This window comes from Pantherophis guttatus, chromosome 4 (assembly GCF_059756535.1).
Source record: "Pantherophis guttatus breed Tessera chromosome 4, ASM5975653v1, whole genome shotgun sequence".
NCBI lineage: Eukaryota > Metazoa > Chordata > Lepidosauria > Squamata > Colubridae > Pantherophis > Pantherophis guttatus.
In genome coordinates, this window is record NC_142066.1 from 57,255,335 (window position 1) to 57,282,022 (window position 26,688).

At 37.9% G+C, this 26,688-nt stretch overlaps 2 protein-coding genes across 12 annotated transcripts in view; both read left to right on the forward strand.

Moving 5' to 3' along the window:
- Positions 1-1,122: 1,122 nt before the first annotated feature.
- LOC148114112 (uncharacterized) lies at positions 1,123-26,172 on the forward strand. Of its 2 annotated transcripts, none has more exons than XM_087892219.1 (7): positions 1,123-1,280; positions 5,330-5,506; positions 6,043-6,093; positions 17,705-17,741; positions 19,327-19,369; positions 21,089-22,733; positions 26,074-26,172. In XM_087892219.1, the coding sequence occupies exons 2-6, from the start codon at positions 5,417-5,419 to the stop codon at positions 21,639-21,641; spliced, it is 774 nt and encodes a 257-aa protein (XP_087748345.1). In that variant the 5' UTR covers positions 1,123-1,280; positions 5,330-5,416; the 3' UTR covers positions 21,642-22,733; positions 26,074-26,172. The 2 variants fall into 2 exon arrangements, with proteins under 2 accessions (XP_087748345.1, XP_087748346.1); XM_087892220.1 differs by having other exon boundaries at positions 22,587-22,733.
- Positions 25,534-26,688, forward strand: part of ADAM11 (ADAM metallopeptidase domain 11) — a 103,050-nt gene continuing 101,895 nt past the window's right edge. For 2 of the 10 annotated variants that reach the window (XM_060691718.2, XM_034416070.3), the window contains exon 1: positions 25,537-26,311. In XM_060691718.2, coding sequence (XP_060547701.1) covers positions 26,248-26,311 — 64 coding nt within the window. In that variant the 5' untranslated portion in view covers positions 25,537-26,247. Of the gene's footprint in view, positions 26,312-26,688 lie in introns of all 10 variants that reach the window. The other 8 variants (XM_060691716.2, XM_034416065.3, XM_034416064.3 and 5 more) reach the window with 6 other exon arrangements.

Here is a 26,688-nt window from a genome sequence, read left to right on the forward strand (position 1 = left end):
TAAATAAATTTAATGCGTTCCCAAACCAAAGACAATGCACATTTTTAAGGCAATATGTAAAAAGATATAAATAAACATAAAAATGAATACTTAAATAAAATACTTTATTTTACCTATACTGATGAGGAAAAAAAAGCACAAAATACACAAAATGACCATAGAAGCTAAGATAAGATCGCAAGGGGATGTGCACAGGACAAGAGCTAATGTGTGACTAACACATCACCTTTTGTTTTGACTGGAAAGGGTAATGAGTCACGAGAGGCAACTGACACTGACAGTTTGCATATTGAGTACCAAACAAATGACGTCAAAATGCATCGAGTACCAAATTCGATGAGTTTTAAAACAGTTGAGTGCTGAGGTAGCACTGTAGCAGTAATTCTTCTTCACACAAGAAACTTCACCTTACAACCCAATACTTTTTTTAAATTGATACTTGCAAATTTAGTACATATGTTATTTCTCTTCTAAATAAAGTTTGGTTTCTAAATTGAGTAATTGACTTCAAGCCAATATCAATGAACCATGTGCTCTTCATAATCCTCAAAGAGATAAACTATAATTCTGCATATAAAATAATCACAAATCAATGGAAAATGGGTGCCATATTTATTTTATTTTAATCTCTCCTTTATTATTTTTACAAAGAACTCAAGGCAGCAAACATATACAACACACCTTCTTACTCCTATTTTCCCCACAATATCTGAGGCAGGATGGGCTGAGAAAGAGAAAGAGAGAGACTGCCTTCAGAAGTTGTGGGTGCTTCAACACTGGAGGCTTTTAAGAAGAGACTGGACAGCCACTTGTCTGGAATGGTACAGGGTCTCCTGCTTGAGCAAGGGGCTGGACTAGAAGACCTGTAAGACCCCTTCCAACTCAGTTATTTTGTCTCCCAGTTAGCTATGATTTTAACCAGTTGAATTTATTCCCATCACTTTATTAAAAACACAGGAATCCCATAGAGAGGGAATAAAAACAACACATTTAAGGACGAGGATTCTCAAGCGAAGTAATTTCATGCTTTTAATTCTCTCTCCCCACCCCCCTCTCCCCCCCTCTACCGTCTAGCAAATTTCCTATCCGCGGCGATTCCCTTGTGCCTTTGCAATGTTCCAAGCCTCGCCCACTTCCATACCAACTATTTTGGACCTTCCCGACTACCGTAGTTCCCAAATTACCACAGATCATAGAAGCAGAATTTTTAAATTTGAATTTGGCTTTCAGACAAATTCAAATTAGGTGTGCAGTTTACCCGAGAAAGATAATTTTTATATGTAAGTAAGACTCTTGTTTGTAAATAACGTAAAATTAACTGCTACCTCTAAATATAGGATATTCTCAATTCAAAGCTTTCAACTTTTCAGTAACATAAAAATATTTTTCCCCTTTATATTCTTTTACAAGTTGAAACTAATTAGGTTGCTGTTAGTAATATGGCTTAACTTGTGTTCTGATGAAGTTGTTAAACGCATCAGTGATTTCTTATTACCACGCGTTTTCCTTTTCCTTTTAATTAAATTGTTTGCCAGATGAAAAACAAGCACATTTTGCCAATTTCAGTTTGGGCAGAGCTATCGTAAACTCCTTGAAATATTGGTGTCCTCCGCCCCACTCCGTGAGTTAACGCCTAATTACCACCTTCCAAGAACTTGTTTGCTTCTAATTGCTCGACTGTATTTACAGATTGAATGAGTGTATGATCTATCAGTAATAGGTTTTCTTTAGACTTTATGCTATAAATGGAGTTTTAAACATCATGTATCATCAACTTTATATTCTGATCTTTACAGCAATTATAAATGCATTTATATTTTATTCCCTCTTTCTAGGATTATGTCATGGCTAAAATAGATATATTCTTTAGGATGTAACAAGATTCCTGATTTGTATGTATGTTTGCATTTCTCCAGGCAGTGGGCTGAAGCTTTTTTGTGTACTCATGACAACAAAAAGCTTTCTTGTCTAGTATCTTGTTTCCACTATAGCAATTTAATGATGAACGAAAATCAACAAATATAACAAAGGACAGTGGCATTCTCCTTTTGTTTTTGCTTCCCAGAACCAGTTGATATTGAAAACTTATTCTAATTTTCCCATTTAACCAATTTAACCCTTTTTGTTACTATCTAATAGTTTCCGAGGATTAAGCTGATTTTGTAAATCATGTCAAGCCAGAATATTTTGTTGTATTTTTTAAAATTCTGGTTGTTAATTTGTAGTTTGCAGATAATGCTAAATTATAGTGGATGAATACATTGTGCTGGACCAAGAATGAAGTTTGCAGCTTAGGTCAATGTATGAGAACTCACTGTAACATTTGTTCAAAGCAGGCAAGGTCTATTTTGGTTGCCGAAGTCATCACGTACAGAGAGTAGTAAGGACAACCAAGAAGATTATAGGAAACTTGCTTTCTGTTATTCAGGATACTGTTTATAAGCACTATGTGCTTGGAGCTCAAAGCATTGTTAGAGACCCCACACACCCACTTTATGGTCTGTTTCTGTTGCTCCCTTCTGGGTGGAGGTTTCAAAGTATTTCTAGCTGGACTACCTGATTCTGTAACAGCTTTGTTCCCTATGCCATCCATCTGGTAAATTTGCAATATTCATTTTTCTCACCATGTACATGTATACATCCAAACTAGATTGCATTGTTTGTGTCATATAATATATGTGGGTATATGCATAGGTATGTATGTATGTATGTATGTATGTATGTATGTATGTATATATTTGTCATGTTTATGTAGTGTATATTGGAGGTAGTGACCTTTTGAGACCTGTGTGCAATGAAATTTCATTTTAATGTATGCTGATTAGTAAACATTTAAAGTGATACTAAAGTTATTCTAAGTCTAAGTCATGTTATGTAAAGAATAATATCCCATTTAATTTTCAGCTTCACTGGATGGCCATGAGCATAACAACTATATCAATTGCACAAGGAAAGATGATGAGGTTATGAGTACAGCCAAACAACTTGGAGGAATGAGTATGATGGTCCATTTCTTAACTGAAGTCTTTTGGAATGGAAAGCTGCCATCATAATGTAGCTAGGCATAAAGAGAACAATGTCTAGGACTTCTATTTGAATTAGAGCTAATTCTGCAGAAACAGTTTTATAACTTTGCTGCATGTGCAGGGTAAGTTTAGGAATAGAATAGAATTATTGTGTGATTGGACAAACAAGGAATTTGTCTTCGGTGCATAAGCTCTCAATGGACATAAAAGATATAAGTGATAAGTCATTATCATACCGTGTTTCCCCAAAAATAAGACCTTGTCTTATATTTTTTTGAACCCTGAAATAAGCGCTTGGCCTTATTGCCATGCACTCAAAAGTGCATTGGGCTTATTATCAGGGGATGTTTTATTTTGGGGGAAACAGGGTATTAATCATCATGAATCATAAGATACAACACTTAGTGATAGTCATAGGATACTAAATAAGCAATCGGCATAAATCATACTAGGAAACTAAATAAACAATATAAATTGTAAAGATACAAGCAACAAAGTTATAGTCATAAGTAGAAAAGGAAATAGGTAATAGGAAGAAGGAGAATAATAATAGTAATACAGTCTTAGTAAATAGTTTGACAGTGTTTTGGGAATTAGTTGTTTAGCAGAGTGATGGCATGGGGGAAAAAACCTGTCCTTGTGTTAATTGTTCTGGTCTGCAATGCCCTATAACGTGGTTTTGAGGGTAGAAGTTGAAACAATTTATGTCCAGGATGTGAGGGATCTGTGGATATTTTCACAGCCCTCTTTTTGACTCATGCATTATACAGGTCCTCAATGGAAGGCAGGTTGGTAGCAATTGTTTTTTCTGCAGTTCTAATTATCCGTTGACGTCTGTGTCTGTCTTGTTTGGTTGCGGAGCTAAGCCAGACAGTTTTTGACAGAGATGACAAACTCAATAATTCCTCTGTAGAGCTCCTTGGGCAGTCTGAGCTTTCTGAGTTGGCGCAAAAAGAACATTCTTTGTTGTGCTTTTTTGGTTTAGTTTACTTTACTTTATTTTATTGTCATTGCACCTTGTACAACAAAATTAAATGCCATCTTCAATGTAAATTATAACTATAAAAATAAAATAAAAACACACAGCCTTCACATTCAATGCAATTGAATTGAAAACTTGATATTGCATTGGAATAGAATAGAATTCTTTATAGAATAGAATAGAATTCTTTATTGGCCAAGTGTGATTGGACACACAAGGAATTTGTCTTTGATGCATATGCTCTCAGTGTACATAAAAAGACAAAATATATTTGTCAAGAATCACAAGACATAACACCCAGTGACAGTCATACGATACAATAAGCAATCAAATAATACTAGGAAACAATAGCAATATAAATCTCAAGGATACAAGCAACGAAGTTACAGTCCTGCAGTCACAAGTGGGAGATGGGCAACAGGAACGATGAGAAGACCAATAGCAACCTTAGTGAATAGTTTGACAGTGATGAGGGAATTATTTGTTTAGCAGAGTGATGGTGTTCAGGAAAAAACTGTTCTTGTACCTAGTTGTCTTGGTGTACAGTGCTCTATAGTGTTGTTTTGAGGGTAGAAGTTGGAACAATTTATGTCCAGGATGCGAGGGGTCTGTAAATATTTTCACAGCCCTCTTTTTGACTCATGCAGTATACAGGTCCTCAATGGAAGGCAGGTTGGTAGTAATTGTATTACATGATGACATTCGAGAGGGTTTTTTCCTCTGTCTCTCTCTGTCTTTGTCTCTCTCTCTCAAATTCAGTTCCAATAATATGGTACCCAAGGTGGCATATTTTGTTTTCTGGTTGAAACACATTGGTTCATTCCTGCATAGTCTCTTTATGGTTCAATAGGGCTTTTTATAACAAACACAAGAGGAGCTGGGTTTTTGTTCCTCAAGCTATTGTGGCTTCAGAAGCAGAAAGAGAGACAATTTCACAAGGGCACAAAGTACAACTATTTAAGTCTCAGAATGAACAGCTTTCTCACAATTGTGGAACAATCTACCTACGGTAATTGTGGTTTGTCTGAAGGTTTTTAAGGGGTAAGACAGTAACCTCTCAAAGACATTTTAACTGGTTTTCCTGCGTATTGGAGTGTGTTGGACTAGATTATCTTTCATGATTCTATTTTATGTAAAATACATGGCATTCAATTGCACTGTATGTGTGAGCAAGCTGAAACAACTTTATTATTAATCACTGAAGATAACTTATTAAAGGTATGGTTCTTCCTATTAATTGTTCCATTCACTTTCATCTCATCCTACTAAAGTAAATGGCAATTATGCCTGATTTCTGCTTTTTTGTTTCTATCTATCGTAGGTTATTGAAAGTTTTCTCAGTAAAGAAGTGAGTTGTGTTATATCCAGTAGCTGCAAAGGTAGACAAGAAAGAAGGCTAACAAAGGAAATGGTTACTCTGCTGAAAGATGTTGGAAGTAAATCTTTTTCAAGACTCCCAGAGAGTCAGGGATGCCCCTTGCTCAAACCTGTTGATTTGGTAAGAACTTTGGGTTGGAAAAAATGCTTACTCTTTTTTTATACATATTTTTAAAAAGAAGAACAAGATTTTGGAATGTTTTCAAAATTAATCTGCTGGTTTGACCTCTAATTCATAAATTTGTTTTTTTGTGGGGTGCTAGTGAGCCTTGCATTCCTTATGAGAACTGCTGGATAAATATCAGCCAAGTAGCACAACTTTTCTTTATTGTTCTATAATCCTGATTAACTTCAAATTTTGAAATTTGAACATTCCAAATATGTTTTCATATAATCTTTATATTTACCAAAGAATGTTCTCCAATGCTCTTTAAAACTTGGCATAAATATGCACATTCTACATATTCAATTCAGAGCTTAGTGATTTATTGATTTACTCAATGAAATAGCGGGAAAGAAATGAACAAATTTCAGGATAAAACCTGGCAAGCATGAAAAAATGATGAATGTAGGCCCAGTGCAAAGATCAGCAAAGCCTAATTTATCCATCGCTGCTATAGATAACAATTTTGTTGTACTCCAAAAACTGTTTTGCAGACCCTGGTCAGTAATGGGAAGAAGCTGTTACATAAAGCTATTGGCAGTCAGGTAAGCAATGTGGCTGTTAGGTTTTCTTTATCTGTGAATGAAGTATAAGTAGGGACAAAGATGGAATTGAAACATTATCCCCAGATCATTAGGTACAATTTGTCTCACAAGGTTGAGCCTTCTATCCAATGTAGAATTGTAAATTTACTATAGATACTCTTGAGGAGAATAGTTTCAAATGAGTCAAGCAAAAGTATTCAGATGATAATGGGTTTTTAAACAAGTATAAACTAAACACCTGTTTCTAACCAGTGGATTGTCCAATACTCCATGAAAAATGGGGCATTTTGAGCATTCTCTCAAAATCACTCAATAATGGATTTGTTTGTTTGGGAAAAGATACTCTGCTTTTGTGAGATCTTTCAGCAATTCCAGTGATCATTTCTCTTTCAGGACAACATATGTGGCAGCAATTTCTTTGTCAATGCATGATCCTGGGGCCTCAGATTATACACACAGATGGTATTCTTGTTTCTCATGAGTTGAGATTGTAAACTGAAAAACAATCCATTCTAGCCTGATACTAACTCTTCTAAAAGTTTTACCTATGTTGTCCTTCATTCCATCCCAGATATAATACCGTCTTCTGAGTTCTGGGATAGTTGTTACTTTTCTTACATTAAGTTTATATTTAAGTACCATTTCACCACCCATCCTTACACACACATATGCATAATTAAACAGATTATTGATATTGAGCTTTTGATGCTGTCTCCTTTAAAACTATGGTTCCCAGGATATTATTAAAACACACAAGTTAGTTTAAAATAGGTTTACATTTCAGTCTTATTGCTTACTATTGTTGGCCTATGCAGTCTGTGTACTTTCTTCTTCCACTTCAGTTTATATTTATGTTAATATTAATTAATTTAATTAAATTAACCAATTTTGTTTTATACATGATGTACAATGACAATAAAGATTATTATTAATATGCCATCAATATGACTTTATTGATATCTATTTTTTTAATCTGAGATATTAGTGTTGTGAAAAAATAGATTTGTCTGACATTGACAAATGACAAAGATGAATTTATGATTAAGCATAAATACAAACCTACACAGCTTTATTAATATGTATTGAAGTGATGTCCTGGTGCCTGGAGGCCGTACGGATCTGGATGGGGAGGAACAGGCTCAGGCTCAACCCATCCAAGACCGAGTGGCTGTGGTTTCCGACGTCCCGATATAGTCAGTTGACGCCATCACTGACTATTGGGGGCGAATCATTGGCCCCCACGGAGAGGGCTCGCAACTTGGGCGTCCTCCTGGATTCACGGCTGTCTTTAGAAGAGCACTTGACAGCCGTGACCGGGAGGATTTTTCATCAGGTTCGCCTGATTCGCCAGTTGCGTCCCTTTCTGGATCGGGACTTGGTCACTCATGCCCTTGTCACCTCCCGCCTGGACTATTGTAACGTGCTCTACATGGGGCTCCCCTTGAGGAGCACCCGGAGGCTCCAACTGGCGCAGAGTGCGGCCGTGCGGGTGGTAATGGGAGCGACATGGCGTTCCCATGTAACACCCCTCCTGCGCGAGCTGCACTGGCTCCCGGTGGTCTTCCGGGTGCGCTTCAAGGTTTTGGTTACCACCTTTAAAGCGCTCCATGGCTTAGGACCTGGGTACTTGTGGGACCGCCTACTACCACCAATAGCCTCCCACCGGCTGGTACGCTCCCATAGAGAGGGGCTCCTCCAGGTGCCGTCAGCCAAACAATGCCGACTGGTGGCCCCCAGGGGGAGAGCCTTCTCTGTGGGGGCACCTACTATCTGGAACGAGCTCCCCCCAGAGATACGGAGGATCCCGGATCTGCGCACCTTCCGCCGCGCTTTAAAGACCTTACTATTTCACCAGGCGGGCCTGGCCTAATTTTCTCCCTCTTTTATAAAAGATTTTTAATTTTCAAATATCTTTTAGTATTTTATACATTCAATTTTAAATTGGTTTTAAAAGTTTGAGGTTTTAAATTTGTCGGGGCCAAAATTATTTAATTTGATTTTATTCTACTTTTAAATTTTGTATGTATGTGTTTTATTGTTTGGCTGTGCACCGCCCTGTGTCCTTCGGGAGTAGGGCGGTATAGAAATCAAATCAAATCAAATCAAATAAATAAATAATATAATTTTAAACTAGTGAGGAACAGGACAATAAATACTCAGTAGGGTCATCTATATAGTGTAGCTCCCATTTTTCTCCACATCTAGAGTGTTCAGCAGAGTATTGAACATTGTTGTGTCCAATACTAAACTGTTAATTTAACTATTAAGCAAACTCAACTGCTAGCAGTCATTTTCCAGTTCATAGAGAATTACTGGTTAGATTGATACAGAGAGTCATCGATTTGCAACAGTTCATTTAGTAACCATTCAAAGTTACAATGGCACTGAAAAAAGTGACCTTTGACCGTTTTTCACATTTATGAAAATTAACATTGCAGCTTCCCTACGGTCATGTGATCAAAATTCTGATACTTGACAACTGGTTCATATTTATGACAGTTGCAATATCCCACGGTCATGTGATCAGCTTTTGTGACCTCTTGACAAGCAAAGTCAATGAGGGAGCCAGATTCACTTATCAACCATGTTACTAACTTAATAATTGCAGTGATTCATTTAACAACCTTGACAGGAAAGGTCATAAAATGGGGCAAAACTTACTTAACAAATGTCTCATCTTAGCAACATAAATTTTGGGCTCAATTGTGCAGCCAGAGCCGGATTTGGAATAGCAGCAAGTCCTGGCGCACAATCTACTCCTCAAGTTCCCAATGCCTGAACCGGTGAGCTGGAAGAGAGATTCTCCGTCGTGCTGGTGAGTACGTACTGATCAAGTGGGCTTTTTGCTTTTTTCCTCCACCTCCCCATCGTGATCCAGCATGGCACAGACAGCAGTATGGAAGGGGAAAATGGGGCGTTTCCATTAGCCCTTCTCTTTTTCCCCCCATGCCTCCTTTTGCTAGCATGTGCCAGGAAAGCTTGACAGGCAATCACAATCTTTAGATGGGCTTTTATTTTGTCAGCCCAAGGGGGGGAGGAAAGGGGGCTCAGAATGGTATGTAGGAAATCGCCCTGTCTCTGCAGCATCGGTCAGCCTGTGCTGCCCCTTGCCGTGAGTGATGTTGAGTTGGCTATGTCCACCCAGTCATATGACCACCCAACCACACCCACCCACCCATGCCCACTCTACCAGTCATTAGGGCAGAGAACCAGTTGTTAAAAAATTTGCAGCCCACCACTGAAGGTGAGGGACATGGCGGGCAGCAGATGAGTGGATGCCCGCTAACAGGCACTGCCATGATGGATCTGAAATGACAGGTGCTCTTTGAATGTCTAATTCTTGCTTGTTAGAATCTTCAATATTATTATTTGCAAACAAAATAAAGGTATCCTATTTAGCTTGCAGAGCTTGGATTTATTGAATGAGTTTACCAAAAATGTAAATATTGCAGAATATACAGCCTCATGCTACATAGCCAAGCTCCATTTCATGCTAAATAAGCTAAATTATTAATGTATCTTAAATAGAAAACTATCTTTAGATAGATTTTTACTCTAAAAGCATTTTATTAAAATAAATTTGATAAAAATGTAAAAAATCCTGTTTAAATTTTAAATTTTAAAACATCATCTAATCACCTTGGTGATTAGTTTGATCATGTACAAAATCCCTCTTATACAGATAGTCCTCGACTTATGATCACAATTGATCCCAAAATTTCTATCGTTAAGTGACACATTTGTTAAGTGGGTTTTGCCCCATTTGATGATCATTCTTGCCACAGTTGTTAAGTTACTAACAGTGGTTAAGCAAATCTGGTTTCCCTATTGACTTTGCTTGTCAAAAGATTGCATTTCCATTATGACCATCACTATCAGTACAGTGTGCTTGCCAATCAAGCATATATAGACACAGAGTGGTTAGGTCCCTCAAAGTTGTTGTCTTCATTTGAATAGATTTGGATAACTTGGTTAATGTTTTCTTGGGGAAATGTGTAATGTTACTGCCTTTAAGAGAAAAATTTAAGAGGTTCCCAGATTCTTTTATTTTTTTAAATTTCAAGCATAGATCCTCTAACTTTGTGTTATCATTTCAAGTATATCTAATGTTTTATTTTTATTTTAAGATAATAGAACTACTTCCTAATTTCAGGCAGCCTCAGAGGACATTATTTAGTTTGGTTCCAAATGTGGTTTCTCATAAATATGAAATGGAGACCGACACCCACAACTTATGAAAGCAAATTATTCCATTGGTTAATTGCTCTCACTGTTAGGAAATTTCTCCTTAGTTCTAGATTGATTCTCTCCTTGGTTTCCAACCATTGTTTCTTTTTTTAAAATAAAAAATATATTTTTTATTATTTTTGTAAAAATAAACATCTGTATTGTGTGAGTTGGTTCTAAGTATCATTCATATTAGTCCATTTCACTATAATCTCTATCCCATTTATCAAATTTAAGTAATCCTCATTATATTGTTAAAATATACATAAACGAGAAATGCCTAACTCCTCATCTTTATCTTGATCTTCATCTAAGTCTTTTGTATTCAGTCTAGACATTTCTCTATTAGATACAAACAAATTTGACTAGGTATCATTCATATTGATCCAGTTCACGCTAACAATGTTAATAGTCTCTATCGCATTTATCAAATTTATATAATCCTTTATATTATTTAAACATACGTAAAAGGAAAATGTCTAATGTCATCTCTTTTCCCCTTTTTTTCTTATCTATTTTTTATATTAATCCAATTCACAATAGTGTTAGTAATCTCTATTACATTTATCCAAATTTAAGTAATCCTCATTATATTATTCAAACATATATAAACAAAAATTGCCTAACTCTTCATGGTTGTCTACATCTTCATCCGTATCTTTCTTGTTCAATCTAAACATTTCTCTATTATATATGAATAAATTTGACTAGATATCATTTATATTGATCCAGTTCATGTTAGCATTGTTAATGATCTCTATCACATTAATCAAATAGTAATCCTCATTATATTATTTAAACATAAAAGAAAAATGTCTAACATCTGTAAACTTCTAATCTTTCTATTATTTTTATTCATTCTATAAACAATTTATGTTCTAATATTTCCCCTATCTAATTTTATTTCTGCTCCTAGCTTACACTCAGGCTACTTTAATATTTAAAGGGCAATTTTTTCTATCCATCATCTCTTCTCTTCTTTAGTGCTTCAATTCTTATCCATTTTTTTAGTTCGCCTCCCACACTCCTCATCTTTATCTCTATCTTCATCTATCTCTTTTTTTATTCAATCTAAACTTTCTTCCCAGTACAATCCCAACTCTCCCAGTTATCTGCCCATATCCCAATCTCCTTATCAAAGGTATCTTTCTGTCTCTCCAATTGTTGATTTATCTGTTTTAGTTTCTTCAATCCTTTCTTTGTCAGCTGATTTGTCAATCCTATTTTTTGCTCCAGTCCTTGTTCATTTGTTGATGTGACCAATCCATCTGTTCTTTCCACTCCTTTAGCTTATCATTTATCTGTTCATCCTCTTCATCGAGCTGTTGCTTTATTTGCTGATTTTTCTGATCCATATTTTTTCCCTGTTCATATTCCATTTGTTGGCTTAAATAATCCATTTCATCCATTCTTTCTGTTGCTTCCACCAGTTCGTGGATGGTTTGGTCTTTGTTCCATGTTCTTTGCAGAATGTTTTCCATTTTCTGATCTATACCAACGACTAAGTTCGTAATATCTTGAAACAACAAGATCATCTCATTGAGAAATCCTCTCATTTCCACAGCTGTTCCTTCAACTCCAGTCATAATAACAATATAAGTAGAATAAACAATCACACCTCAATCAAATGTTCCAAAACCCTAAAAGTATGGTTTGTTAAATGGCACTCTCCTCCCCAATTTCCATAATGCCTTTTTTCCAGCAGATATTTATTTCACTCAATCTCCAATTCTTTCAAAACAGGGGCGATTGTTTAAATAAACCCATTCCAACATTTACTCAATGTTTTGATAGTCCAAGAAACTCTCCAAATTCTTTAAATGTACTCTGTGGTTTTAATCTTTTGTCCCAACATCTCTTTTATAAAGTTTCTTTCTTATTTCTACCTCTAGTGAGTGTACGACATTAAACAGCTAAAAATCACAGCCACCAAATGTCAAGTATTTTTAGGAGTCTGGGAGTCATTTTTACTTTCATCACTAGATGACGCTCTCGATTTACTTTTCAGCATAAATCTCTTTTAAATCTGCTCTCTTCACTCCTGCACTGTCTTAGGTTTTCTAACTGTTCCCAGCTTCAAGGCAGCCATCTTTGCTGCCACTGCTCCTCATCTTTGGATGAGGGGGCTTTCCGAGTCAGGGAGGAGAGATGCGGCTCTCATCAACCTGCAAGGTAGTCCCCCTTTACTTCACTACACCTCCAGGATTGCTATGGCTCCAATTGGAGCCCTTCGATGGGGAGAGCTCGGAACGGGGCCGCGGAGCTCGCAGTCCTCACTTCCAAAGGCTCTGTAAGTACAGCCGGAATCCTCAACCAACCATTGTTTCTTGTCTTGCCTACTGGTGCTTTGGAAAATAAGTTGACAGTTGACAGTGGGACTGGTAAACGGGCTGTTTCTGGCCTCTGGAGGGCCTCCGGGTGGGTGGGTGGGGATGGCTCGTTTTTGCCCTTCCCAGACTCCTAGAAAGGCTCTGGAGCCTGGTGAGAGAGAAAAACGGGCCTACTGGGCCATTGCATGCCAGGACCATGGGGAGCGTGAGGGTGGGTGGGTCGCATGCGCATGCATAGGGGCAGGGTGCATAGAATTATGGGTGAGGGCACCGTGCGCATGAATCCCCCTCCCCGCTCCTGGCACGCAATGGCAAAAAGGTTAGCCATCACTGCCTTATAAGAAGCTCCATCATCAAATTCGCTTAAAAGTGGCGGAGCCTTTTTAGGAATGAGCCAGATTTATAGAACTATCTTATGAAGGAAATATAATTGGCTCCTTCAATACTTGTTTTAATTAGACTTGAAAAGGTATTTTTTTCCGTGCAATATATTTTTAATTTTTTAATGTCATAAAAAACCTTTTTGCATTGATTTACTGAAATACTTTTATATTATTAGGATTAAATGTCTTATAATTTTAACACTGTTATTTTGTGGTAAACTTTGTCTTCAAATTTGGCATATTTTTCAGTTTTAATCATTTTTATTGATTTTTCAAAATGCCCCTTGATTTGGATGATCTTGAAAAAGATAAGCAGAGTTAGTAGTTCCATGAGAGTTTATCAGGAAATCCCAGGTGTAGAGGCTAAGATGGAAAGTTAACAAAATATTTTAGAAGCAGTGAGGGGCAAAACACTTTTACAATGGACATTAAAAAGTTTACATAGGTTTAGAGTTATAAAAAAATCAGACCAAAATAAATCACTTCAGATTTTTTAACCTTTATTATAACATATATGCTGTACAATTCAATTGAAAAACAAACTGAAATCTTCTAGGAGGAAAATAATAAGTGATTAGGAGAAAAGTTTATCTGAAGGGAGAATTTAGTGTAATTTGTGATATACAATAAGTAGGTAATTTTTTCTTCTGTGTAAAAAGAATGTAGTATTTTAATTTTGCCAGGAGATGGCAGGTCAGAACAATAAAGTATTTGCCAATATAATGGCTGCCTGGCTAAATTCATCCATATACCGGAGTACTAAAGCTCCTGTTCTTGTAACCTTTGGTGAAAATGATGCCTCACTCGGCAGCAGTTTTTGAATCAAAATACCTCAAATGGGTTAACATATAGATGTGTCCCAAATCCAGGACTCCTGAGTCTCATGGACTTGAAATTTTACAAACTTTATAAAATTCTTTATGAGAAAAAAATTATCATAAAATATTTTACGACAGAATACAAAATAGCATAAAGCATTTCCTGAGGTCAACTCTTGATGTTTGACTCCGCTGTAGTTCAAGATGGGCTGCTTTCAAGGTAGATCCATCTCTGAATATCTCCCTGAATTTTTAAGAACTTTTGCAATAAAGGCAGTACATTGAAAGCTCTGTCATTGTTTAAAGCATTGAGGAGTCTGGTAAGTAAATAATTCTTAAATGATAACTCAGGGGGTGATGGGTTGTATGATATTTGATTACTGTTGACAAATATTTTACTGTCGGTAACTTCTATGCCTTTAGCAATGTGATGTGTACTATAATAGTTATTAAATAAAGGTATCATAATCTCTGTCATGAAAAGACTAAGCAGTGGGGAAAGTTTGGCTTTTTTTGGCGGGGGGAGGTGTCAGGATGCTGTTAAAGTCTTATTTCTGTTCAGCTGGCTAATATAACCTTAACTGGGCCACAAAGCAAAGCACAAAACAAAGCAAAATATTTTTTCTGTGATGGGCATAGAGAGTGAATATTATACTTACCTGTAGGTAAAATATGTTATACTGGAGGACAATCCATACCCTTTAGAAGGGGAACCAATGTTCCTTCATATCTTATTTCAATCTGTCTGTCAATTATATCATTTTGGAAAACTGAAATAAAGAACAGATTTAGTTAAGAGAAGGAGAAAATTATATTGCTATTAATTCATCCATCCATCGATAAAATTTATTGGCCACCCATCTTACAGTAAGGTAACTCTGGGTGGCTTGCAGTCATTAAAATAGATCTATACATATACAGTAAAATATAAATAAATTAAAACCAAACATGAAAATCAAAGGTCACATGGGAAGGGTGGGGGGAGAATGGGGCGAAGTGGGATCTGTTACTCGATCAATCACCTCCACTATACTGTTTCCCCATTGGGAACCAAAGCCAACTGGCAGAGCCATGTCTTCAGACCCTTACGAAAAGATAGGAAAGTTGGGGCCAACCTCACATTGGGGGCAAGATATTTCAGAGGGCAGGAGCAACAGCAAAGAAGTCCCCCCACCACGACCCTGCCAGCCAGAAAAATCAGGCTGATGCATACCTCCTCTGCCACCATGAGTGGGATGGGCCAATCGGAGTGGGGTGACATGGTCCCCCAAATAATCAACCAATGCCATAAAGGGTTTTAAAAGTGATCACCAACACCTTGAATTGTACCCAGAAGCAGACTGGCAACCAACGCAGCTTGAGGAGCAGCAATGTTACAGGAGCCATTCTTGGGCCCTCCCAAACTGCCCACACTGCTGTTCTCTGAACCAGCTGTAGCTTCTGAAAGCTTTTCAAATAGTCCAGCTGTGAGATGACCAGGAACTGAGCAACTGAGCACAGGAAATCCTGATCCAGGAAGGGTCGCAACTGGCACACCTAGTGGCTAGGTGGCTCTCCTAGCCATGATTGCCACTTGCTCCTGAAGCAGGAGTTGTGAGTCCAGTAGAACAGGGGTCCCCAAACCTGGGCTGCAGCCCACTACTGGGCTGTGGCCTATTTGCAATCAGGCTGCAGGCCAGAGAACACACACATGCAGCTTAACTTGCATGAGTGGCAGGTCACACACATCTGTACTTATGGAGCTGTGGACCAAGACACACGCACTGCGTGTGCATGCGTGCCAGTCCACCATTTGCACATTCTGGTCCTCCTCTTTCCCCTTCCTCCCCGCTGGGCTGCCAAGCTGCAAAGATTGGGGACTGTTGCAGTAGAGGCCCCAAGTTGTGAACTGGATTTTTCTGGGCCAGTGCCACTCCATCCAGAGTCAAAGATAACAAAGTCCCTTGTACCCAAAGCTGTTTGGTTTGATCAGGGTTCAGTCAAAGCCTGTTGTCCCCCATCCAGCCCCCCATAGCTTTCTGGCATAGTGAGAGGGTGGCCACAGTATCACTTGGGTCCCCAAAAATGGAAATATTGGATGTTATCAACATACTCTAGATACCTCAACCTGTGGTGACAGATGATCTCATGCAGTGGTTTCATATAGATGTTGAAAAGGAGCAGAGAAAGTATCAAGCTCTGCAGTGCACCAAGGGCTGCACCTCTTATTCCCTATCAATACTGATAGGGAATGGCCAAGGAGAAGGGAGCCGAACCAGCACAGAACTGCATCTCCCAGCCCCAGTCCCCACAGCTGACCCAAAAGGATACCATAGTCAATGGTATTGAAAGCCGCTGAGAGGTGAAGAAGAGCAAGGATGGATGCATTGTCCACATCCCACTCTGGCCAGAGATCATCAACAAGCGTGACCAATACCATTTCTGTCCCAGGCCTGGATCCTGACTGAAAGGAGTCCGGATAATCCATTTCATCCAGGACCCTCTGCAGCTGCCAGGCAACTACCGTTTCCATTTAACTGTTTTTTATTTCAGCTTTTTCAAATCTAGTGCTCCCCTGATGTATTGCATTTTGATTTATTTATTTTCCAGCCAAATAGCTACATGTGATAATATTTAATATCTGTACTTGGAGCTTAAAGACATAGCATAGTCGCTTGAAAAGTTGATAATCTGACAGAATTGTGATTAAACCTTGTCTCCGTTCTCCCCTTTCCTTACAAAGAGAAGGAATCAAAATAGAAATATTTTGCCTTGTTCCCCTCAACTATCTTTGAAAAAAATGTGATATTTGTCCCTTTAAGAAATGTTATTGTACATACAAAAATTATCCAATAAACAACCTCTGCAAAGAAAGGTAATGCAGAAAGGACTGTTCTGATTATTGGAGTGGGGGAAGATCTATGCGGTAGAATAGTAGGAGAATTGGAAAACACATTTTTTAAAGATACAGATGCTTTTTTCATGCGATAAGAGAGATATGATGTAAACTAGTGTTTCTCTCATGACTGGCTGGGGAATTTTGTCCATACATCTTAAAGTTCTCAAGGTTCAGAAACCTTAATATAGACCATTCTTTCTTTTGCCAGACAAATGCCTAACAGAGTATGTCAAGGTGGAAATTATTGTGACCTCCATTCACCTCATACAAATGACTCCTATAATAGTGCTTGCTTATCATAGAAATTGGGGTAAGGGTCTCATCATGAAAGCAAACATTAATTAAAAGATCCTTGATTTTTTTTCTTTCAGCTGATTGCATAATTTTTAATGATCAAATGGCAGGCAGAACTTCAAATAAATTCCAGGATATATAGGATAGTTGATAGAAATTAGAGTTGATTTGAAGAGAGCAAAATCAGATGATTATCTCTTCCATGACTTTGGAGATACAGGAGCATAAACCACAGTTCAGATACCTAGTGACATGATTGACTAAACAGACAGGAGCCAAATCAGTTGCATAGGATCTGCATAGCAGACCCCTTGCTTCTGAAGATGCCAGCCAGTTGCTGGTAAAATCTGTCATCTAGACGATAGTCACTAAACCTGAAGCTCAGGATTATCACCATCTGTGAAAATCTTCACCAGTATATTGATAGTCATTGTCTGCCACATAAGCTCTCTATGCCCAGACTGACCCCAGGAATCATAAAGATACACTACATGGGAATGATCCTCATTATTCGCTTTTAGTACAATTTATTAATGTAGTAAAGTGTATACTGCCTGGCTCTCGATGACTCTGGGTGGCTCATAATAATCAAACATTCATATTTCATGTATAGTTTCATTTTTTTAAATGCTTGCTCTAGTTTAGAATCTTGTCTTATCTTAATATGTTTTCTTAGTTTAGGAGAAAGTGTTTGCTTCTGGATCCCTACTTTTAAAAAGTGAGTAGAGAAAGTGTTTAAAAATGCTAGATATAGTGATCTGGTTTGTCACCTTTTGGTTGCAACTGGCAGAGATTCTGAGTTTTCGTTGTGACTTGGTTGCACATCTTGATATATTCTGTGCTTAAATGAGAAAAGTAAAAAGGCTTCAGAAGGAGGCAATTTCATTCAAAATCAACCCTCCCCCCCAGCAACATGTTTTTTTTCCTCTTTTTGAAATAGAAAGAAAACACACAGCTTCAGAATATAATTGCTTCCAAAATGAGGTCTGGAAAGTTGGTACTTTCGCCTGAGGGTGGGACTATGACTGTGGGAGAAGTACAGAAAGAGGGAGAATGAAGAATCATAGTCTCTCTAGGTTTTTTTTTTCCTGTCCAACAAAGTTCTGGAATAAGAAAGTCTACCTTCTTTCTCCATAATTGCTGGAGAACTGAAATACTATGCCACATTTATTTTTTCTCTCTAGCAAACATATACAACTGCTGGAAAGGAGAAAAACATAATAGGGAGGTGGGCTGGAGGTTATAGGGAAAAATATCAACCTTGAGGAATGCCTTCCAGGAGGTTGATATTCTTCCTTCAAAAGTGTGTGTGTGTGTGTGTTAAGGAACAGGCCAAGTGGATCCAATCAAATTGCAATTCCTGGTCAGGCTCCTCGTCCCTGCCGACCAGAATGTTTGTCTAGGTAGTTGTATTATTTTTTCTGATGGAAAACATCACTCTTGCCAGATCATTTTGACCTGTCACAGTGACTGGCTGGTAATGAAATGGTAAGTGTACAGTGATATTATATCTTGAACAAACAGCAGTTGCCTTGGCCCCATAGCAAGAAAAGTGGGTGGGTGAAGTCGAAAACACCAATTCAGTTAAGTGATAATAACCAAAGAACTTAGAGAAGATTTGGTGACAAGCAAGAAAAATAATTGGAGAACCTTTTGTTAGAATTAATGCTAATAAACTTACCATAGTTGATTCACCTGAGACTCTATGTTTTTAAGTCCTCTCTTAATGCTACTGAGAATCTGGAATTTTCACTGTTGGGAATTTTAGCATTAGCTTTGCCTATCCAGCTTCTCCTTACCATTCTGGCTATCTCTTCTGAGAAATGTTTAAATGTTTCTTAATATCTGAGTCTGCTGATGGATTTTCATTGTATGCATAACAAAGCCAAAGCCCATCTCCTGTTCCCTGGAGATATGCTATTGTGGCTGCCAGCCTGGATAGTGTCCCGCTCACTAACAATGCTGTATTGGCTTAGTGCTGGCACTGTGCCTACTCATGAGGCAGACTGTTGTTTTAATATAATAATTGTCTTGTTGCACAGTGTTTAAGTAATGGTCATCTGCACTAGCTTGCTTAGCTGTTTTTTGCAGAGTTGGCTGCTTTAGCAACAACCCCTAGCCTGAGAGAGTTCACTATTTAATTTTAAAGAGAAATGGTAGAGTTCGGTTTTTCTGATTTTCTCTAATCTTTCTTCCAAATCAAAACTGGAAATTGATATCTATGTTGTTTCTTATATTTTGATAGCTGCAAAAAGTTGTTTCTTCCTCTTCACTCTTCACTCTTTATCTTTTATTTCTTGTAGTGAGGCTGAGACCACCATTTGTGAAAATTGAAGACCATAGCAGGTAAAGAGAGCATAGTAGAATTTCATCTTCTGGCTTTCTAAAGTTGAATACATCAGAGTTTGGCACACCCTAACGCACACAAGTTTGTCCACCTTTAGGGAGTGCATGGATTGGGCATTTGTTGCAGGTAGAGTGGTTCAGATGCAGCCTAAGGCTTTTCATCTGGTCTCTCAAAAGTTTAGAGAGGCCTTTGCTCCTCTCTGGAACCTCATTTCACATAATTAACCCCTAGTCCATTTTTTGCAAGTCTAGAAGGGCACAAAGTAAATTGGTTTTTTTCCAGGAGTAAGGGTGGTGAAAGGTTCTTTCCAGGTTTCAGCAGACTGGATTGGGATGGTTAATGGGCCATATCTGACTCACAGGTTGAAATTGCCCACTCCTTTCATCATCTCTTATTTTGAGATAATTATGATTATCTCCTATAATTAAAAGCGCAGTTCTCTTTAATGACAGTAACTCTGGAATTACAATTGGTTTTAGAGCTTTAATTTATTGACAAATTATAGTTTTTATCCTGCCTTTTTTTTAATCTAATAAGCCTTCAGACATTTAAAGAGGTGGAAATTTTGTGGAAGATTTTTAAAAGTGATCTTAAGAATTGGGGCAGAAACTGATGAAGGACTTTTAATGCCAAAAACAATCCCTTGAAACAGAGAAGAAATAACTGAATAGTGAAGCTTCAGTGAAACATGATCATAAAAATCCAAACCCTCTTACATGTAGTTATTCTGTTGCTACAGTTTTATTTAACCATAGTTTTTTATCTTTTATCAAAGATCAAACTACATACTGTATAATGCATTACATACAGTAATTTATACTAGAGATTATAGGAGATTTGTTGTTTATTAAATTTTATCCCTCCTTTATTACTTTTATAAGTAATTCAAGGTGGTTAACATATGTAATATTCCTATCTTCTCCTTCTTATCTCCACAACAAGAACTTTGTGAGAGGGGTTGGGCTGAGAGAGAATGACTGGCCAAAGTTACCTAGCCAGCTTTCATGCTTAAGGCAACACTAGAACTCACAGTCTTCTGATTTGTAGGCCAGCACCTTAATCACTACAAGCTGGCTGTATAAGCTGGCTGTAACATTTATTTTCATAATTGATGTTCAGCCAAAACAAAGTGGCCATAGTCATTTGGATAGATAAACTACACTTATAAAGACACTTCAAGTTGCCTAGAATGAGAGAGACAAGAATAGATCTTTAGTGAGAAATTATGTCCAGAATTTATCCTGGTTTTGAAAGCAAATTAAGGATTCTTATTCTTAAGATCAATGCAAGATGCCCACACAATAAAGCCAAAATTCTGTGTACGTATCTGAAGTAAGCTTCTACCGCTCCCCCTCCCCCTCCCCCTCCCCCTCCCTCTCTCCCTCTTTCTCTCCCGGGTATTGTGTGTTAGAGAACACAAGATTGTATGGAAAGAATAGTAAAACAGGACTAGAGGAATTTGATAATAGATTGATTGAGTGATTGATTAATCACTCAATCACTTGATTATTTGCTATTAAGTCATTTTTGATTCCTAGTGACCGAACTGCTAGGTTTACTCCATGATAATGCCTGGTTCGAGCTCAGTGGGAAGAAAATCCTGCTGATTTGTGTAGAAGCTAAGTACTATTTTTGTGGCAGTGCAGGACAATAACATAGGCAGAACACTTATGATAGTTGAAAGCTTTACATTGATACTTCCCTCTTTTTCTTTTCAGTGTATGTAATGATGTTTCTTCTGAATTTGAAATGGAGGCTGCTGAACATGTCAAAGTACCATTTTCAGGTCAGGTAGTGGAAAGTCAGATAGTTTTTGAGGGCTCAGCAGATCACCTTGTTAGCTTGGGGGATCCACCATGCTTGCCTAAGGAGCAAAATTTCCTTCACCTGATAGTAACATCCATGGAGATGACCATCACATTGGTACCATTTACTTCTGACACCCATGAAAAAGGCAGAGTGGTTGCAGACACTTGCCTAAAGACTTCAGTCCCCGTTGAATGCAAATTTGGTGTTTCTCCTCAGGAGGGGAAATTCCCAACACAAGCTGGCATGTTACCTTGCAAATGCAAGCACTCTTATGGGCAATATGGACAGGTGAAAAAAAAAAGACAAACGTTGATATCAGATAAAAGCCTGCCTAATAAGAATTTGTTCCCTACAGACCAACAAGTTGAAACAACAGGACACTTACTTCCTAGTCAACTCAATTTGCCTGCAATTCCATCATACACCCCCGGCTCTTATTGTGTTCCCCCACAGTTACCTTAGAAAGTCCTGCACTGTCAGTCTTGCAAGCCTGTTGCTATAGACACAAGCTATCTCAAAAATCCAATGCAACAGCTAGACTAGAAGGAGGTGGCTGCAATCTCTCCCTGTAAGGAATGGGAAATGCACAATTCTTGCAACTTTCCCAGCATTGATAGTACATTGAGCAGCCTACCTAGATTCCATGAGGACAAATAAATACCCTGAAACTGGTGGACTGTGAGCTGGAGTGCTTCTCATCTTGCATGGATGTATTTGAGCTAGGACAGAATATGTTGCCACAGCAACCAGGTTCAGGGCCAGACCTTTCCTTTCTTACCCACTGACTAGTCCTTCAGCAGAAGCAAAGGTCTCTTCTACCATATCTGAATGAAATGAAACACTTCTTTGGGTGCTGGCAGGTGCATCCTATCTCTCTTCAGAGAGTCCGAATGATGCTACATTGCCCGGGATCTGTATTAGCTTGCAAAATAGTAACTATGAATTCCATCTCTGTTCTGTACTCCAGTAGACATCTGAGCAGGGACAGATGAGCAGAGCAACCTTAAATGAGCAGAGCAACCTTCTGGAGATAGAAAGGGCTTCCTTTACTGGAGTTGAGAATTGCCTGAAAAATGGCCCCTAGTTAGACTTTTCTCATCAACTTCTGGCTGCCTGTTTTTTATATGCATATAACGTTTCCATGTAAAATTATTAAGACCAGCTGCCTGCAATTACTGCAGGGTTCGAATCTCGCCAAGGCTCAAGGTTGACTCAGCCTTCCATCCTTTCTAAGGTAGGTAAATTGAGGACCCAGTTGTGGGGGCAATAAGCTAACTTTGTATAAATATACAAAAGGATGAAGGCTATTGCTGAGCACATTGTAAGCTGCCCTGAGTCTTCGGAGAAGGGCGGCATATAAATCAAATTAAAAAATAATAATCCCAAGTTTCTTTACCTCTGTTGCAGGAAGAAGCCATCTGCCATTTTTTATGGGCTGATTTGAGTGCATGCTGTATTTCTCCAAAGACCCCCAAATATCTTTGTGTGTGTGTGAGAGAGGTAGAGATGACATGTTTGAGCCTTTTCAGAAATTAAGCAAGAATATTCATCTATGTAGGTACCTCTATTAGAATTGTTACAACAGTCTTAATTGGATGTCCTAATGGGAGTATTGCCTTGTTCATTTATTCGCGGGGGAAAAGTTACAGTAATATTCTTCCTTCTCTTCAGCTTTGATACAACTTAGTGTTAAGGAGGTCAAACCAGCACAAAATTTGTGAACAGTAGTAAAGGATGGCAAGCATAGAGTGTTCACTTTCACTAATCAACCAGATTGGAGTAGGGCACGTTTATGCTCCCTCCTGTCCCCCTCTCCAGACAGCTATGTCTTTGGGCCTTTTAATAGAGGGAAGTGGGAGTAGAAAAGCTGCTTGTACATTTTGCAGTGATCTAGTTTCAATTGCCCATCCTTTTCAAGTCCCACAAGCATTTTTGTGTTTGCATATCAATATGTTTTTTAATTAATGATATTTTTCTTCTTCAGCTTCTTTAAGTGTAACTTAACATATTCTCTTTTATAAACTAAATTTATGTATATCACTATACCTGATGTGTGGAGTTGAAGAGATTATTAGAATTTTTGTTCATTGCTACTTGATCTGTGTATCTACTGCAGCCAATCTAACTCACAAAAAAAAAAAAGAAAAAAGAAAAAAGAAAATGTATGCACAGAAGACTACGGTAATAAAAGTAATGTTATTAATAAAGCATCTAACATTTTTCAGAAAAACACATCTCCTTGTAGTACTACTACATCAGTTACCAATACCTAAAATATTTCTTTTCCTTTTTTAAGCTCCATTTTTTTTATGAGAGGTACAGAATCATAAATATATAGAACTAGCAGTTTGTATTCTGGAAATCTCTTCTGCAATCAAAGACTCAGGTTGCACTTGCCTTCAACATAGAAACTTTGGCATGGCGGAGACATTGCTTTTTGACTCACAGTTGTTTGAGAAATTAACATGGTAATTCCATGTTATGTTATATATAATCACTGGGTCCACACATCACTCTAAAATTGTAACTTGGTTAAATGAAGGAGTGCAGGAAGGTGAATTTCTTGCCCCCTCCTGTGTTTCTTTTTCAGCTTAATGATGACACACCCAAACCCATTCTTCTCTCTGTACATAGCAAAAACATACATTTGAAATGCATATCACTTCTGTTTCAGTCCCTGGAAATATTCAGCAACTTTTACCAGAAGCTTCCATTTATATTTTCTGCTACTGTTTGCATTATAAATAATGCCTCAGTAATTGCTACGGTCTGTCTTTATTCATTTTTGTTCTTCACAGTAAAGACATTTCTCCCACAAATTTTAATTTTCTAATGAAATTGGTGGCATAAATAATAAAAACAACAAGAATACAATAGTACTCTTAATGAATGGAAACAACTGAAAGCTCTTTCACTCTTTTCCAAACACCAGGAATTTACATAGTAAAAGATAATTAAATCTAGTTTTTAAACTAAAACAACTACAGGGAAAAGATTCTAATTAAAATTAGGAGACCTGGACATTCTCTATAACTTCTTGATTCACCTCAAACAGGTTGATACAGCAACATACAAATGAAGGAAATTATCCTAAAATATATATTTTTTTAAATGGGGTGATAATATAGAAATCATTATAATGTTACAGAAGATCAGTGTTTGCGTCCTTTACAAAATTCCCACTAATAAAAGAACAATTCTGGACTATTGTAGAAACAATCATATTCTGGTTTTAAGCAGAAGTGAGAGAAAAGTTATAAAGAACATGACAGTCATGAAATATATGACCTCTATTTTAATTAGAGTAATCATAAAACAATCTAGTATGTTTGGGTACTTAGCATTTTATGATATAAAGGCCTAGATGTGGTTATGGAGAGAATTTAAAAAACCAATAATCCATTAAAGAACAAAAAGATGGTCCTCTTAGTATTTAGATAATAGGTGATCTCAAAAAATTGCATCTTACAGATGTAAATTTGCATCTCTAAGTCTGATCAAAATCCTTGTTCTTAAATATGTCATATGCCATACATAAATATTGTGTAACTTAAAGGTAGGGCAGGGTACTTGAAACAATGAACAAATTGCAACAATTACTTTATAGCTATTAAAAGGTTGGAGGACAGTTTGGGAAGATAGCCACAGTTTATTTGCCTATATCAATTGACTACTAAAACAAGTTTTATAAAAACTGAATTATATCAGAAAAGAGAAAAAGCAGGAACAAGTTACTTGAGCTGCTTCACATCCTTCCTTGCCAGTTTCCACACTGAGTTTGCATATGAGAAACTGGTGGGGAAGGTTACAAATGGCTATCACATCACTATGGCTCTTTGCAATGTACAGTAATTACACGCTGGACACACAATGCCCTGATAGTGATCATATGACTGTGGGGATGTTACTACAGCTGTTACTTGGAGGACCAGTTTTATGTCCATTTTTTTCCAGTAATACCGTAACTTTGAATAACGATTCAAATTTATGGTATCACTGAAAAAAATGGACACAAAACTGGTCCTCCAAGTAACAGCTGAGCAAATAGACGTAAACTGAGGGCTACCTATAATTGTTGGTGACTCAAACTTGTGAATGGTACAGTACCCTTTGCACAAACTTCATGGTGTACCATGTTTGCTGGTCAGTTTGCTTTAGTGTTGCCTTCTATATATGATATCTGTACAAGATTGCACATTGCTGGCTGGCTTGATATGATTTACTAAATAAAATTTAATTTTATCTAAATAGGTCAGGCTTATTCTTCTGCCCTGAGTAAAGGGGATGGAATTAAGCATAATCTACAGGCTCCCTGGTAATAGTGGAAGGCATTTGGAAGACAAAATCTTTGACTTTAAACTCAATAAAATTGAGAATCTGGTCAGTCTCCAAAGGTGCCAGCTCCTTATTATATAAATGATCAATGTTTGTGCCTATGATAAATTTTATTGTGACTTGACTGATTGTCAACAATCAGTTTATGTCTGCGTGAAGGAGGCTGATATATATATGACACCCCTCTCCTTTTGTGAGTTTTACTGCCTTCTCTCATGCTTGTCCATACAGAAAGTCTGTGTATGGAGCTGGAGAGCAAGCGAGCACCAGAGACGGCTCTTCCATGTTAAAAAGGCAGGAGGAGGGATCTTTGTAGCTCACGTGTCCCTTTTCTCTCTTGCTTCCACCCCCCCCCTCTTGCAATTCTCCACAGTTCTCCCTCACATCATGTTAGGCTCTTCTATCCATCACTGCATAATCAAGAGGAAGAAATTTTTGTCTTTCTCCTGTCTGTTTCCAACTCTTTGCTGGTTCTGATTTGCCTCTGCAAAAGATTCCCATCGCCTGTCCTGAACTGCTTTTTCTTCCACTCCTCTTCTTCCACCCTTCTCTTTCTCAGAAATAATCCAGAAGGAAGAGCAAAGAGGAAAAGCAAGGAGAGGCAAGGCAAGGACCAGTAAGAATCCCAGACTTTCAATGCAAAGCAAAAGAAAACGAAGAAAGGGCACCACAATCTGCCTCCCTTGCATGCCAGACAGCTGGTGCCAACTCTGGTTCCGATTATGAAGGCATTATGAGCTGCTCGCTCCAGAACTGGGTGTTGACAGCTTTCTGCTGCTTGCTGCTTTGTCATTCAGGTGAGGGAAAAAACTCTCTTTGCTTTGGCCTCCCAACTTTCCCCCCTTATCCCCCCCCCGCGTCTCTCTTTGTATTGTTTTGGAGTAGTGAGCACTGTATGAGGTAGGAAGCTGGGTACAGGCACTGGAGTACAAATCAAGCAGTGGGAGTTACATTGCATACATTTCTCAAAGTGAAAGGGAGCACCATATTCCAATACTGCCTCTTTTTTCCTCCCCATCCTCCAGCAATGCTTTCACTACTCACCTTTTGGAATGGGGCACATGGGGAAGGGGATGCTGCAATTTTCTGTTTGTAAATATATCCCTTGTTTAAAATCCATTCCTTCTTTATAGACACATTTTACATTCCATCAGCGCTGGGACTGCAGTCTGCT